This window comes from Palaemon carinicauda, chromosome 4 (genome assembly GCF_036898095.1).
Source record: "Palaemon carinicauda isolate YSFRI2023 chromosome 4, ASM3689809v2, whole genome shotgun sequence".
NCBI classification, from domain to species: domain Eukaryota; kingdom Metazoa; phylum Arthropoda; class Malacostraca; order Decapoda; family Palaemonidae; genus Palaemon; species Palaemon carinicauda.
In genome coordinates, this window is record NC_090728.1 from 175226868 (window position 1) to 175243385 (window position 16518).

The following is a 16518-nucleotide window of genomic DNA, read 5'->3' on the forward strand; positions in this document are numbered from 1 at the left end:
GAAAGTCTACTTATGTGCGTAGTTAGTTATTTACATGGAGACGTGTTCTCATGTTGTGTTTACGCATTGTAGTTTTTCTTTTTAATCTGAGCAATCTTTCTTGAACTTAGCCATGGCTCCCAAAATGAGTTCAGTTAGGGAGTCCAAGCATTATGTTACAAAGATGCAAGATTAATTGGACCTGATCAAGAGATATGAAAGGAAGAAAAAGTGATAAAATGGGTTCCAACTCCATTTTCTTTTTTGCCAGGAAGCAAAAGAGATGCAGAGTTTAAGGTAAAGTGAACAGCGGTAATGAGTTAATATCACTGTAGCAGATGTTTTGATATTCTATCTGGATTTAAAAAATGATAGCAAGTTGTAAGTACTTTGTTGTCTAGTACTGTATGTCATTATAGGGAACATACATATATGTGTCACTTTGTGGGGGGATTTCCACCCTTTGTTGAAAATCGATGTACATCTTCTACAACCAATTAACAATGTAGAGTGGGGTATTAATTGTGCATAAAATCCTTTCCAAAATTAAGAACGCTATTATTATTGATAGAATAAATGAACATTTAGCTTCACTCTACATGTAATAAGTAGATTAGGTGGCTTGAGTGGATGGTGGTGGAAAGGGGAGGATGAGGGAGAGTTGTTAGGCCCCGTACGCACTATGATTCATGATGCTCATGATGCTCGCTCGCAGTGTCGAATGAATGCGTTGAAAAACAACTTTACAACGTGAAACTGTACTGCCGTGTTGATGGGCCGGACAGATTTCTGTTGTGTTGCCCAGTGTTGCATCAGCTTACAAAGTGGAAGTACGTCCGCTCAGCTCCAGCGACTAACTCGCCGTCTCCCATTGAGTGGACAAGGACCATTTCATTTTATTTTGATAATTTTAATGATAATATTTCTATTAATAATAATCTTATTAATCTTACTCATATTAATTTTAATTATTGTAATAGTAACAATCATTTTAATAATACAGTAGTCTCCTGGTAGAGTAAATCATTGGCATACATCCTCTCTCAATGACAGCTGAACCGCAACTAGGCAGCTCAGCTAGCATACGAAAACAAGTGAGAAGTGTTGCTGTACAGTTTGGACGCTAGTAATTTTTTTCAACACTACTACTGCACCACGAGGCTGATACATGAATCATAGTGTGTACTGGGCTTTAGTGTTTGCTTGGAAGGGGAGTCCTTCTCCATAGAAACCTAATGTAACTGCCTGTCTGGGTTATTTTGTTTTTTATGGCCTTTCTTCTGGCACTATCTGTGATTCAGTCGAGGACCTTTTTACTAAAAACTTATAGAGAAATTATTGTTTCTGGCTCTATTCTTAGAGGTTTCTGAAATGGCTGTACAGTATATTATCATTATAAAACTTGACTGCTCTGATAGCTACTTCCTTATCTAGATGATATTTTTCTTCAAAATTTTGTAACTGGCCCACTTTGCCATCATTACCTTTATCACTGAATTATGGGTAAGATCCCTTCTCTCCTCCTTCTCTTAAGATATGTTCTCTTGCCATCATGAATGGATAAACACAAAAAGTAAAATAAACAAAATGAAAAAAAAATTAACAAAACGATATTTTGCAGGTGAGAATTGGGAGAAAGCCATGCGTAAACTGCTTCAGGTGCCTTTTTCTCGGTCCATACAGGTTCTTGAAAGTTGATTAACATCCATTTTTTTTCGATCTCCGGGGCAAAGTGTGTTCATAAATATGATATTTTAATTATAAAATAAATTTTTGAATATGCTTACCCGGTGAATATATAATAGCTGAGCCTCCGGCGGCTCGACAGAAAAACACACAAAAACTCGCGAGCGATCGCTATGAAGGTTGTGGGTGTGCCCACTAGCGCCAACTATCGGCCAGATACCGCATATACATGTAAACAGACCCAATTTTTCTCATCCCGCTGGGTCTCTATCGGGGAGGAAGGGGGGGCCTTTAATTTATATATTCACCGGGTAAGTATATTCAAAAATTTATTTTATAATTAAAATATCATTTTTAAATATTTAACTTAGCCGGTGAATATATAATAGCTGATTCACACCCATGGTGGTGGGTAGAGACCAGAGTTAATTAAGTTTACAGCGTATATGCTTAGAGTTTTTGACAGTTATATCATAACAAAACCCAAATATATAAAGGTACCTGGTAAGGAAGTTGACTTAGACGATTACTCTGCCTTATTAGTCTGTCTTCCTCACGAAGCCCAGCGATCCTCTTAGGATGCTGAAAGACTCCCAGGAGTTGAAGTATTAAGGGCTGCAACCCATACCCATACAACAGGACCTCATCAAACCCCTAATCTGGGCGCTCTCAAGAAATGACTTTGACCACCCGCCAAATCAACCAGGATGCGAAAGGCTTCTTAGCCTTCCGTACAACCCAAAAAACAATATTAAAAACATTTCAAGAGACAGATTAAAAAGGATATTGGAATTAGGGTAATGTAGTGGTAGAACCCTCACCCACTACTGCACTCGCTGCAACGAATGGACCCAGTGTGTAGCAGTCCTCGTAAAGAGTCTGGACATCTTTTAAGTAAAATGACGCGAACACTGACTTGTTTCTCCAAAAAGTCGCGTCCATAATACTTTGCAGAGATTTATTTTGCTTGAAGGCCACGGAGGTTGCTATAGCTCTAACTTCGTGCGTCTTAACCTTAAGCAAACATCGGTCTTTCTCATTCAAGTGAGAATGAGCTTCTCGTATTAAAAATCTGATAAAATATGACAAAGCATTCTTTGACATAGGCAATGATGGTTTCTTAACTGAGCACCATAATGCCTCAGATTTACCTCGTAATGACTTAGTACGAGCTAAATAGAACTTAAGAGCTCTAACAGGACATAATACTCTTTCCAGTTCGTTGCCTACAATCTCTGATAAGCAAGGAATATTAAAAGATTTAGGCCAAGGACGAGAAGGCAGTTCATTTTTGGCCAGGAAACCAAGTTGAAGTGAACAAGTGGCTTTTTCTGTAGAAAAGCCGATGTTCTTACTGAAGGCATGAAGTTCACTGACCCTTTAAGCCGAAGCCAAGCACACTAGGAAAAGTGTCTTGAGGGTGAGATCCTTCAGGGAGGCTGAATGTGTGATGGCTCAAACCTGTCTGACATGAGGAACCTTAGGACCACGTCTAAGTTCCATCCAGGAGTTGCCAAACGACGTTCCTTAGAGGTCTCGAAAGACTTAAGGAGATCTTGGAGATCTTTATTGTTGGAAAGATCTAAGCCTCTATGTCGAAAGACCGAAGCCAACATGCTCCTGTAGCCCTTACTCGTGGGAGCTGAAAGGGAGCGAACCTTTCTCAGATGTAAAAGAAAATCTGCGATTTGGGCTACAGAGGTACTGGACGAGGACACAGATGCTGACTTGCACCAGTCTCGAAAGACTTCCCACTTCGACTGGTATACTCTAATGGTAGAAGCTCTCCTCGCTCTTGCAATCGCACTGGCTGCCTCCTTCGAAAAACCTCGAGCTCTTGAGAGCCTTTCGATAGTCTGAAGGAAGTCAGACGAAGAGCGGGGAGGCTTTGATGGACATTCTTTACGTGGGGCTGACGTAACAGATCTACCCTTAGAGGAAGACTTCTTGGAAAGTCTACCAGCCATTGAAGTACTTCGGTAAACCATTCTCTCGCGGGCCAGAGGGTAGCAACCAACGTCAACCTTGTCCCTTCGTGAGAGGCGAACTTCTGCAGTACCTTGTTGACTATCTTGAATGGTGGGAATGCATATAAGTCCAGAAGAGACCAATCCAGTAGAAACGCGTCTATGTGGATTGCTTCTGTATCGAGGACTGGAGAGCAATAGATTGGTAACCTTTTGGTCAACGAGGAGGCAAAGAGGTCTATGGTGGGTTGACCCCAAGTAGCCCAAAGACTCTTGCCCACGTCCTTGTGGAGGGTCCATTCCGTGGGTATCACCTGACCCCTCCGACTGAGACAGTCTGCCAAGACGTTCAAGTCCCCCTGCATGAATCTCGTCAACAGGGAGATGCCTCGATTTCTTGACCATAAGAGAAGGTCCCTTGCGATCTCGAGCAGCGTGAAGGAGTGTGTGCCTCCTTGCTTGGAGATGTACGCTAAAGCTGTGGTGTTGTCTGAGTTGACCTCTACCACTTAGTTTCGAAGAAGCTTTCGAACATCATCAAGGCCAAGTGGACTGCTAATAGCTCCATGCCGTTGATGTGCATGCTCTTCTGACTTGAGGTCCACAGACCCGAGCATTCCCGACCGTCCAGGGTCGCACCCCAACCCAAATCCGACGCGTCTGAGAACAACACGTGGTTTGGGTTCTTGACTGCTAGGGATAGTCCCTCTCTCAGACTGATATTGCTGTCCCACCATTTAAGGCATGCCTTTACTGGTTCGGAGACTGGGAATGATACCGTCTCTAACGTCTTGTCCTAGTTCCAGTGAGAGGCTAGATGGAACCGGAGAGGCAGAAGGTGTAGTCTCCCTAGTGAGACAAACTGCTCCAGGGATGAGAGAGTCCCTACGAGACTGTTCCAACTCCTGACTGAACAAACGTTCTCTTTTCAGCATTAGTTAGACTTCGAGCAGGGCTTGTTCTATTCGGGTGGCAGACGGAAAAGCCCGAAAAAAAAAACTGGACTGCGAATCTCCATCCCCAAATATAGAATAATCTGGGATGGGATCAGTTGGGACTTTTAGGTTGACCAAAAGTCCCAACTCCCTGGCCAGACTCAACGTCCAATGTAGATCCTGCAGACAGCGAAGACTGGACGATGCTCTGAGAAGCCAGTCGTCCAAGTACAGGGAGGCTCGGATCCCCGATAGATGGAGGGATTTTGCCACATTCCTCATGAGCCTCGTAAACACGAGAGGAGCAGGACTGAGGCCAAAGCACAGGGCTCGAAACTGGTACCCCACATTCCTGTAAACAAACCTCAGAAACGGTTGGGAATCCGGGTGTATAGGAATGTGGAAGTATGCCTCCTGAAGGTCGAGAGAGACCATCCAGTCGCCTTCCATTAATGCTGTCAAGACAGCCTGGTAGACTTCATCGTGAAGTTTGTCTTGACAATGAATACATTGAGCGCACTTGCCTCTTACGTACTCCTGCAGTGAACATGGCTGCCAGATCATTGGAGCCATCACTGAGGGACTTGTTCCTGCAGAGAACGTGGCTGTCAGATCATTGGAGCCATCCCTGAAAGCCTTGTTTATGCATGACATAATTGTACAGCAAAACTTCAAACGCTCGAAAAAAACTCCTAACAGGAGATGGTCTAGCTCTGAAGTCGACCATAAAATCTTGGAGCGTCTCATGGCCAGGCGCCAGGGAGAGTCTATGAGGTTTGAGAAGTCTATCTGGGCAGAAGCAGGAACTCCCAAGCCGAGAACTTCTCCCATGTCATATCAGACTCTCGCTCTATAAGCCAGCTTAAAAGTAGGGAAAGCAAAGGCTGTCTCCCCCAAACTCCTCCTGGTGATTAACCAGTCGCCTAGCAAACGTAAAGCTCTCTTAGAAGAGCGAGAGAGCACTAGCTTATAAAACAACGGCTTCGAAGTAGCTAGGCCTAGTGTAAACTCTGACGTTTAGGCGAACGAGGAGCAGCAGTTACAAAAAGATCCGGACAAAGATCCTTAAAAATCAGCATGATTTATTGAAAGTCCATAGAGGGCTGAGCAGCTTTAGGCTCCTCTCTGTCTGACAGAGTCCTCAAGGGAATATCAGTAGGAGGGGGATCAGCAACTTCCTCATCTGAAGGAACCTTGTCCGACAATAGTCGAGTCTCAAGCAAGGGAGAGACCTGCCGTGGTGGCAATGCTTGACAAGCAGAGTCCACACGCAAAGGAGCAATCAGTAGCAGTCAAGGACGCTATGTCATGTAACTGCTTAAAGGACTGACCAGTAACAACAACAGGTGCGGGAGGACGTTCGACGTCAACTCGAGACTGCCTTGACTGCTTAGACTGAGCAGTCAAAACAACTCTTGACTGTGGTGCTTGACGCTCAACGTCAAAACAAGTCAACTCTGCTGGTTGGTGAACGTCCTGAACGTCAACAAGAGCAAGCGGCAGCGGCTGAACGTCCACAAGCGGCTGAGAGTCAACACGGGACTGCATCGAGTGAGGCTCTACAAAACACGATTGACGTGACTTTGTAACGTCAATGTCAACAGGACGAGCAAAGGCTCGTTTGGGCGGCTGACGGCCAAGATCTCGATCAGCTAAGCGGCGAGGATCATCGTGAACCTGCTCAACAGAATAGTCCTCCATAAGAGAGGCAAGCTTATTCTGCATGTATTGCCGTACAACCCATTTAGGATCAACGGGAATGGTTGCGGTAAGAGACGAGGGTAACGTCTGTGACTGCAAAACCTTGCCTACAAAAAGACTCTCGGAGCCTGTGTTACGCTTTTGTTTAGGCGGCGAGCAGTCTTCCGATGACTGCATAGGGTCAGAGCTGTCCTAATGGTTACCACAAGGACGCTGGACCTGTCCTGAAAGGACTGACTTTCGCTTAAAGGGCCTCGAAACCTTGTTCCACGGTTTCTTATGCGAAAAGCCTTCGGATGACGAGGAGAAAATCGTCTCGCTCGTCTTATGGTAGGGGCGGTGTTGATGAGACACGCCTGAAACCATAGAGGGAACGTCTGTTCGCTGATCAAGTCCTCTCGAACCCATAAGTCGTACGACATTACTTCTCCCCTGGGCTTGGGAGCTTGCAAGAGGTCTCGGACTAGGCGAACGACAGGCACGAACAGACGAACCCTCGGTCGCAACACTGATAACACTTTGCGCAATTATCACTTTATCACTACGATTTTCTGTTTTGCACTTACTTCACTGGAATCGAATTTTACAACAATTCACATTAGGTATGAATAAAACTGATTTCTACCTGAAGCACGCAATTCTACCCTCATCAAAAGGTTATAATTGCGAAATCAGTCGTATAATGTAAGCACATTAATACAAGCAAAAAACAGTAAACATATACAGTATTAAGACAAAAAGATCAGTGGCTGAGAAGGAGACTAAACACTAGTTCATTCAAAACTACGTTTTCAATCTCTCACGTACAGTGCCTTGGGACAAGAATAAAAACTAAAAACGTTTTATCCTTTCTCCCCGTACAGAGACTAAGGACGAGAGTAAAAAAACTGACTCGAGAACAACGTTACTCGCTTGGGACGAGAATAAAGATCGGAACGTTCTCTCTTCCTCTCTCTCTCTCTCTCTCTCTCTCTCTCTCTCTCTCTCTCTCTCTCTCTCTCTCTCTCTCTCTCTCTCTCTTGATTTCGCACCGAAGAGAAGAGCCCACTTACCTTTCGTCAATAAACAGGTTATTTGAAAGGTTTTTCAATTAACAAGTTCCTTTAAAATAGTATTTAAAACATTTAAATTTGAAAGAAGAATGAACAAAACGTCAGAATCGATTTACTCTTTCTGCAAAGTGAAACCGTGATTCTCTCTCTCTCTATCGTAACGATAGAGCGCAAACTGCGTAGCATAAATAAACTAAACGTTAGTTCATCTTTGAAACAGTACGAAGACTATTCAAAGAAAATCTTTCATAAAATATTTACTAAAAAATATTTATTTAATAAGTTTTAAATCATTTGCTCTGAAAAAGTTATTTACGATTGAAAGGGCTCAACGTTGTTTAACTTCGGTTTCCAAGTTAGGACCGCCTACTCTCGGATTAGAGGAGGAATAGGAAAGGTCGCATATAAACAAATCATTAAAATTTATCTTGATGTTTATTATGAATGGAAAGCTAATCGAAGAGGCCTAATAAAGGCGGTTGAGATATAAAATATATAGTTAACAACAACAATTTATAACGTGATAAGATAATTGCTAAAAGCCTAAAACACACTTCCGTACTAAGGGAAGGGTCGGCCATTTAAAAGTCAAAGAAAGTCCAAAAAACAATCCAAAGTCATCAAAAATTAAATCTATCCAAAAACGAGTTCAAGATTTAAGTTGAAGATAAAACACCTGCACTGCGAAAGCTCAAACCAAAAGGAAGTACTCCACCAAATATGTTGAGAAAACTCCAGGTTATACAGCGAGTATTGATACGTCTTGTCGTTAAGGCCGACAGAGAAAAATTGGGTCTGTTTACATGTATACAGTATGCGGTATCTGGCCGATAGTTGGCGCTAGTGGGCACACCCGCAACCTTCATAGCGATCGCTCGCGAGTTTTTGTGTGTTTTTCTGTCGAGCCGCCGGAGGCTCAGCTATTATATATTCACCGGCTAAGTTAAATATTTAAAAATTGTTGTTAACAAATTCTTTGAGTTTTGCGGCGTTTGATCTACGAGGTTTCACTGTACAGCATACACATATGATCAGCGTTCAGGCTCGTACTCCATCATGAACTTCCAGTCTTTTACTTCTTACCATGTGCTTCAGTTCTGCAGTAATTTTTTTTTTTCACCAATTCTTTAAAAATTTTGCTATTAATATTCTCCCTCTATATCCTCCTCATTGGTTTTCCCCCAGTTTTTGCTAACAGACAAAAAGTTTCCAAACCCCCCCTTCTTAACATATGTCCAAAAAGAAAAAGAAAAAACCAATGGCAGTGGCGGTGAAACAACAAAGATGTGCAACACATTGAGGTTTAGCTCAACAAGGACAATTACTTAACCAGTCTCCATGGAAAGAGGATAGTATCCTTCCAAAATTATAACCAGTTAGTGAACAGCAGCAGATTACTCTGGGGCACAATCGGAACTGTTTACCCAAAGGCTATAGGTTTGTAATTTTTTGAAAACGTAAGGAGCAGGTGTATTCTCTGGGTGGGGCAGTTTCAAATGCACAGAAGCACTCTTATTACATCTCTTTTGGGTCCCATTTTCGATGTGGGTAGGATGCAGTTCCTTCTTATTGTTCTGTCACCCCTTCCTCTCAAGACACTTCCTTTTTCCAAAGTAAAGAGAATGTTCAGGGCCTTAACCCCTTTACTACAAGGCAGCTGATTTGTCCTCAAGCTATATTCGAGATTTGTTACTATCGAATATTCATGCTCACTTACTCTATAATAACCTACATTTTCATGTTTATTTGTTTTACTGCAGATTACAGAATAATTTTTTCAAAAGTTTGCTTTATTTTCTATTGTATTTCACTCTAAACAACCAAAATATTTTTTCCATTCACTGTTATTCCATAACATTTCCATGATAAATATCCGTCAAAAGACATAAAACTACTTACAGTAATAATGGACTTTACGTTATACAGAAATATAATGAAAATATCCATTTGTTTCCTTTGACACAAGAAGTACGCTATGTATAATTTATAAGGTTTGATAGTATTGTTAAGTTGCTAAGTGTTGTGAGAGGAAACTCTATTTTGGCTATTAAGGGTTATGGGACTATAGATTGGATATATCCTCATTGTACTGTATATTATCACTGGATGTGTGCAGGTCTTTTCCTATTGAAAAACCTACGGTTGTCAGGTCAGTTTATTGTAATTTGGATGTGGTTTTGAAATATTTGAAAAGTTAAATTTTGAGCCTTTGGAAGGCCTGTCTTTCAAGGATCTCATGACCAAAATGCTTTTTCTGTTGGCTTTGGTTTCAGCTAAATGCATTAGTGAATTGCAGCCTCTTCCCAAGGATAGGAGCTTCGCTGTTCATGAAATGGTTTTGTCACTTGCTAAGCTTTAGGGTGAAGAAGGATTTCAAAGCTAAAAGTATTACACATTTTTTCAACATTACTCATTAGAGAATGAGATGCGCAGGGCTTCGGAGAGAATAGGTTTCTTTTTCTTATTAGGGTGGTTGAAGTTTATGTAGGCATTAGGAAGAAGGTTCCTAATTTGTTTTGTGGGATATGGTGCCATGGTAGTCTGAAGTTAGGATCTTGCTGACTTTCCTGACATTGAGGGAGAACAATCGCATTTGAATATTTTCTTCCTCCTACTCTGAAACCTCGCCCACAGGGAGAATAACCACTCCCTACTTCCATCACAAGGAAAGTCCAAAGTGCAGCAGTGCCCTCTGCATGTTGGATACAAAGGGTGAGGATCAACCTCAACCTTACTCAAAGGTTCCTCAGTGTTGATCTGACAGCCCTAGACATGTTGACATGCTGAGTTCCTTCACACTCGTACTGAAATGAAAAGTGAGAAAATTAGAAAAACTTCAGGCCAATTGGAGAGCGTCGAGAACACTTCTTTGCAGCTTGATGTCCAGAATTGGAATGAAGGCTTTGAGAGCTATCAGACCTGTACCAACTATGGATATTGGGACGCAATTACGAGAACTTCAATATTTTTACTTTGACCATTTCCAGCTTTTGTCAGAATCTTACCCTACTATAGTACTTAGGTTTACATAGCTATGAAAAATGCAAATTAATTTTAAGATTTATGATTTTTGTGTTTAAATAGTTAAAGAATAACGATTATGTAGAGTATAAAATGTTTTTATATACTGGTAATATGATTTTTAAATTTTAATTATGATTTCATATATTGACAGCCTTTATTTTTGGGGAATGCAGTTCATGATGCAACAGAAACAATTATTCACCACTTTGATCTTGTTGATGAGAAGCAGCCTTTTTTGTACCCAGACACTAGATCAGGGTTTGTTTTGTCTTCATCTTTGATTGCAAGGTAAGTTTAAGTTTAGTTTAAGGCTCTTGTCAAAATTTTCAAAAGATTCTTGTAGCCATTTAGGTTTTAGCTTTCATGAAAACTGTTGGAACATTATTCCTATAGATGGTTTATGTTAAGTTTAATGCTATTACCGTTAGTGTTGAGAGTCAACAAATTTTTAGAGTAAATCATTCATGGAATTTATTTATCTCTTTACAAAAAATTAACTGAATTATATATTTCTTAGTTCACTGTCATAGTAAACCAAATTAAGATTTGTAGGATACCTTCCCAGGATAAGAGTGTGTTCAAATCTGAATAAACTTGATTTTTTATGGAGTAACGTTTTGTGATTTTTCTTTAATGAGCTTATAACCAGTTTTGATTATAAGATTCTTTCGAGATATTTTGTTTATGTTCAATGTAATTGCTTTGATATTTTTTATTTATATGGTATTGATTAAAGTTTTCATATGTAAAATGATTAATTCAGTGTGATTTCCCATTGATGAAATTTTAAAATGTTGATGGATTTTCCGTATGAAAATTTTCTTTTATTTTTTATCCATTGCAAGTACGGTATACAGTATAGGCAATTTAAGACTGTTCTCAAGGTAGTGTATTTTATTAGCTGATTTAATTTCCATCACATGATAAGGTCTGTTGGATTGCTTCCAGCCTCAACCATTTTTATTGAATCTTTGTTCTCCTGTAGTTACCAATGGCCTCATAAGTTTGATGACCACCACTTTGGATTACCCGAGTTCCTGTTGTTGTTCTCTCTTTCACCGTGATTTATTGGCACCTGTTCCTCCTCCTTGATTTATATTTTCTTAGGATAAATGACCACCGTTTGTTTCTATGTAATATACAAACCCTCATCTTTTAATTAGGGACATTGGTTCGGTATGAGCTGGAATTGATCTTTGAATTTGGATAATGAGCAGTTATCTGACTGGCAAGGGTGTGGGGTGAGAAGCCCAGCCCCCTTTTCCTGTTAGAGAAGACTCGCTTTTGCTTCGACTACTGGTGTGTGCAAAGAATAAAATAGCTTCTACCAAAACTTTCTCTTTTTTGCAGTGTGGTTGTTAGAAATGGAATGGAAGCATGAACTTTTTGTTTGCTGGGGGAAGGGTGGACACTGCAACCGCTTCATGATGAAGTCAGCTGTAGATCCTTAGTTCCCCTGTGCTTCTTGTAGGGGATATGTCGGTTCGCAGACATTCCCATGTTCCGAGTGTTGATCGTGGCCTCTGGTGCAATAGCAGGTATATGCCTTGAAGGAGAAGAAGTGAGCAAGGTGTTCGTCGGAGTCTGACTGGGCAAGACCTAAGAAGACACCCCCTCTTGTCTCCTCTGGTGGTTTGACTGCTGCTGCCTCTGTGTTTATGCCCCTGGATAAGTCCTTGAGGAGTATGCTGAAGGGGTCAGGAAATTGTGGATTGATATCGGCTGGTTTTCCAGTCTTTGTTGTTGCGCCTGGAACCCCTAGTGTTCGCTACTCTCCGCTGGAAGCTGAAGACCCTTCGACTGTGACCATGCAGCCTGTAGACCACAAGATTGACCTAGGGAAGTCTTGGGCTTCCTTATGCCTTTCAGATAGGCCCTCTATGATTTTATTAAGAGAATAGCTAGCCAAGGTTACCTCTCCCCCTGTGCCCCCTGTGCATTTAACTGATACCTAACAGTTCACAGTGGTGAAGGGTATAGTGGTTCAATTCCCCTAAATTAAATTGAAGAAGAAGGGTAAGTTTGGTTTAGTTGGCCACAGCCCAGCAGGGTCTTGTAAGTGTGCTTCCCCTTTACAGCCTTTTACTTGCAGGAGTATACCCATAAGTTCCTTAATACTTTTATGCTTGGATCTGTGGTGGCTGCTCAAGCTGTTGTGTAACCAGCCCAACTCCCACATGCGACAAGGATGCATCTTGTTTATGGTAACATTTAGACATAAGTTTGGAATATAAGGCATTATAACTGGCTCTCCTTCTTCATTCTTTTGTCTGCCCCCTCCTTTTGGGACAAGCGGTTAATGCGTTACATAGTGGTCGGGCCAGATGCTGGTAAGTTTTACCACAGAGCACCACTCTTTATATCCAAAAAAAGTATATCTCCTTATCCCCCTGCAATCAGGGGGATGGTGATTCTTATACCAACTCATTAATCATGTACTTGATATAAGATTTTAACTTACATCCCCTTTGAGGAATGGTTCCTCTTGGCTGATCCAGTATAATTATACGTACATTCCTGGTCTTATCAGTTTTTCATCCTTATTGAAAACAGATAGTCCTTGCTTTGCTTTTTCACAGATCAGGCATACAACACTTCCAAGGAAGAATTAGAACCTTCCAGTTTTGGTTCCAGGGACCTTCCAACTTAATTAAAGGACGAGAGTTAGTATGCTGCTTGGGAATAAATAAAAAGATTTTCAAAGTAGAGGTAGTTGTCGATTTACAACCGAGATGAACGATACGCGTTGTTTTCATAACAGTTCATTTATAACCATTATTATTAGTTATCACACGAATACATCCTCTCTCTCTCTCTCTTTTCTTTGTGTGTGTGTACTGGTAGTTCATTTCTAAAGCTTCATACAGTATGCCAAACTTTAAAAATTAAGTTTCCTTAGATTTATTATGCTTTGTCATGATTCGGTAATCATCCAAGTCATATTTTATCAATATTTTCTTACTTTATATCATTATTACCTTTTCTTGTTTCATAGGATATCATATGCTCTAATATTAAAGCATTTTTGTATTCTATTTTTCAGTTTCGGAAGCAGTTTAGTAATCAACAATTATCAAATTTTTATGTTTACCTTTGGTTGCGATCAACTGGTCTCAAGGTCCCGCTACCGTATTGGTAGAGTGCGCTCAAGGGGTATCGTTTATTTAATTTCTTAACTTATTCGAAATATCTTCATGATGAATATTACGTCAGCACCAATATGTTAGAGGATATATTTTTCATACAGTTCGTTTATCGCCATTATTATTAGTCATCATATGAATACGTTCTCTCTCTCTCTCTCTCTCTCTCTCTCTCTCTCTCTCTCTCTCTCTCTCTCTCTCTCTCTCTCTCTCTCTCTCTCTTTGTATATGCTAGTTCCTTTTTAAAGCTTCTAACAGTATTTGATTTTTAGTTTAGTATTACGTCTCCACATTTCATTAAACATTGTGTTTGTGATTTATAAATTTTGGGAACATTTCAATAATCAACAATTACTTTTGTTTCACTTTTGGTCGTCATCAGCTGATTTCAATGTCACGCTACCCTATTGTGATTATGCACACATAACAATACGTATTGTTTATATAATTTCTTAACTTATTCAAAATATCTTTGTAATGAATATTACATCAGCACCAGAGTGTGCACTATGGTATGAAGTTGACAAAGAATGGCTTGGGAAATATGTAAAACCATTCTCTGTTTTTCTTGCAAGAAAAAATACAAACTTACCGAGCAACAGTATTTTATTTTTATAACGTAAAAGAAAACATACTACTTTAAGAAAATATTTTTCCTATTGGTGTACTTTCATTAAATAAATATCCATCTACATTACTATCAGAAGAAATAACGGAAAGGAAACTCTTGTAAAATATGATATTCTGTCCTAGTTGTAAAGTCAAATTTATGCTACATAGTACTCATAACAACTAATACAGACCCATGAAATACTTTGTATCGTTACTCGATATCTCGATTATGGGAATACTAACATTAATCGGTAGCCCATTGAAAGGAAACCACTCGATTTGTCCACTAGTTTTACTATGGCTTCACCAGAAATATTACGTCACCAGACATAATGTATGAACTCAACAGATATTAAAACTTCTTAATATATTTTTATTCAAAATGGATATTGTATATTAATGATAAAATAAAATATTAACTTACCTAGTTGATTAATTAATTTTTATACAAGAAAATATATTATTTCCTAGGAAATAGTTGTTCTATTAGTGTACTAATTTCTACAGACTAGTGACATCATCACAGTGAAAAAATGGTCGCAAAGTCGAAGTCGTAAGTCGCATAGGTCATAAGTCGATGACTACCTGTAATTTATATTTTTCCTAGCTATACAAATCTTGGTCCTTTAATCTAACATTCCTCCTCAACAACCTCTCAAGTCCTGGGTTAAAGTATCAAAAGTGAGTCTTCTTCGACTGGAGGCGGTCCGGGCCTTCTCGCCTCGTACCCTCACCAGTAGGATAACTGCTTGCTGTCCAACTTCATCGACCGATTCCAACTCGCACTAAAGTACTGTAATCTTTTTAATCAACGGACCCAGTCTTGTATAGCTAGGAAAATTACAAATTACTTTGAAAAATTTATCATATTTTATAAGTATTGTCTATCATCTGTTAATACAGTATTACCTTTGCTTACTTTGTCTCCAGCTTTTATCCATTTCTACATGGGGATGCTGTTTTCTGTTAGCCCTCTCAATTTTCTTCTGTCCTGCATATGTTGCTGTAGTAGCCCTTTCGTTTTTTTGTCTTTCCATCTGAGCTTAGGCATTCCCTTCTTTACCTTTCACCTACCTCTATGTTCATGACCCTTTCACCCACAAGATAGTATTTTCTTTGCCTAACGTGACCAGTTCACTGTAATCTTCTTTGCTGATCCTATTGATATTAAACTGCTTTTGATAGTTCCTGTAGTAAAATCATTTCTCATCCTATCTTTTCTTGTGACTCCACATCCAACTGGACATTTTCATCTCTGCCTCTTGTGATAAGAAAAGATATGTATAGTTAACTACTGCTACTACTACTACTACTGTACTTTTCTGTGCATTGCTCTTTCTCATAACTCGCTTCATTTTTTTACATTGCTGATAAACATACAGTATGTGATCTATTTTACAGTCTTGCTAAGAGGTGGGCAGATAAATCGCTGAGGCCAAAACTGGATTTCACAATTGATGCTCAGTATGAGTTTGCACGTTTCATAGAATCAGATGGTGTTGTTCTTACCAATCATGACAGGTTCTGTATTGAAGATCATCCTGATTGTGCTGTTGTATTCAGTCCCAGCCAGTTATGTGTAAGTTGCAGACTAGATATTTGTGGTTTTTTGTTGTGAAATTATATAAAAAATTTCCTATGATATATTGGGATAAGCTTTGTACTATAGGTATTTTATACATTATAACTTCTTGAACTTTACCTCTCAATACTTAAAAGTACTTTAATCCCTTGGGAAAAGGAATTTTTACCTGAAGATTTGCCAGCATTTTAGTGAAATGTTGATAGTACAAATTAAGCCCTTGACTTTGCCTCAATTGTCATAATATCACTGATGTGGTTCTCTAGTTTGTACACTAAAAGATCAAAGACCCAAACTACTGGAGAGAAGATGGCTTCCCAACTCTTTGACATTTTTGGTTCTTCTCAAAGTTTTTATAAATGGCTAACCAATGCCCAACTGGATTATTTAATCATAAAAAACTCTTTATCTGTTTATCTCCCTGGGAAGTTATTAATTAAGGGTTAATGATTGATAAGTTTATCTCTCAGGGAAGTTATTAATTGTGGGTTAATGATTGATAAGTTGAACTTGTATAATACAATATAATTCATTAGCAATTCAAGAGTTTTAGGCAATAAAAGAAAAAGAAAGATTGAAAACGTTGGTCTTTTCTAATGTGGGATCCATTATTTAACAAATATTTGTGCTCCCTTTACTTTCTTGGCCTATGAAATAGGTTTTATATTTCACTCTTTGTAGCTAAATGCCTTTAACTTTTCTCCTAAGTGTTTTTAATTTCTACTCAAGTTTTATTATTTATTTTCATGAATCTTTATCCTTAATACTCAAAATGTCAATTGAAAATGCCAGACCAAGGTATACAGCACTGATTTTTCAAGGTTGGCATCATACATT

General features: G+C 39.5%; 1 protein-coding gene across 2 annotated transcripts in view; it reads left to right on the forward strand.

Annotated features, from left to right (window-relative positions):
* The window catches only part of LOC137640214 (beta-1,3-glucosyltransferase), a 288282-nt gene that overhangs the window by 190870 nt on the left and 80894 nt on the right, over positions 1–16518 (forward strand). For both annotated transcript variants that reach the window (XM_068372763.1, XM_068372762.1), the window contains exons 7-8: positions 10496–10632; positions 15501–15678. In XM_068372763.1, coding sequence (XP_068228864.1) covers positions 10496–10632; positions 15501–15678 — 315 coding nt within the window. The remainder of the gene's footprint in view (positions 1–10495; positions 10633–15500; positions 15679–16518) is intronic.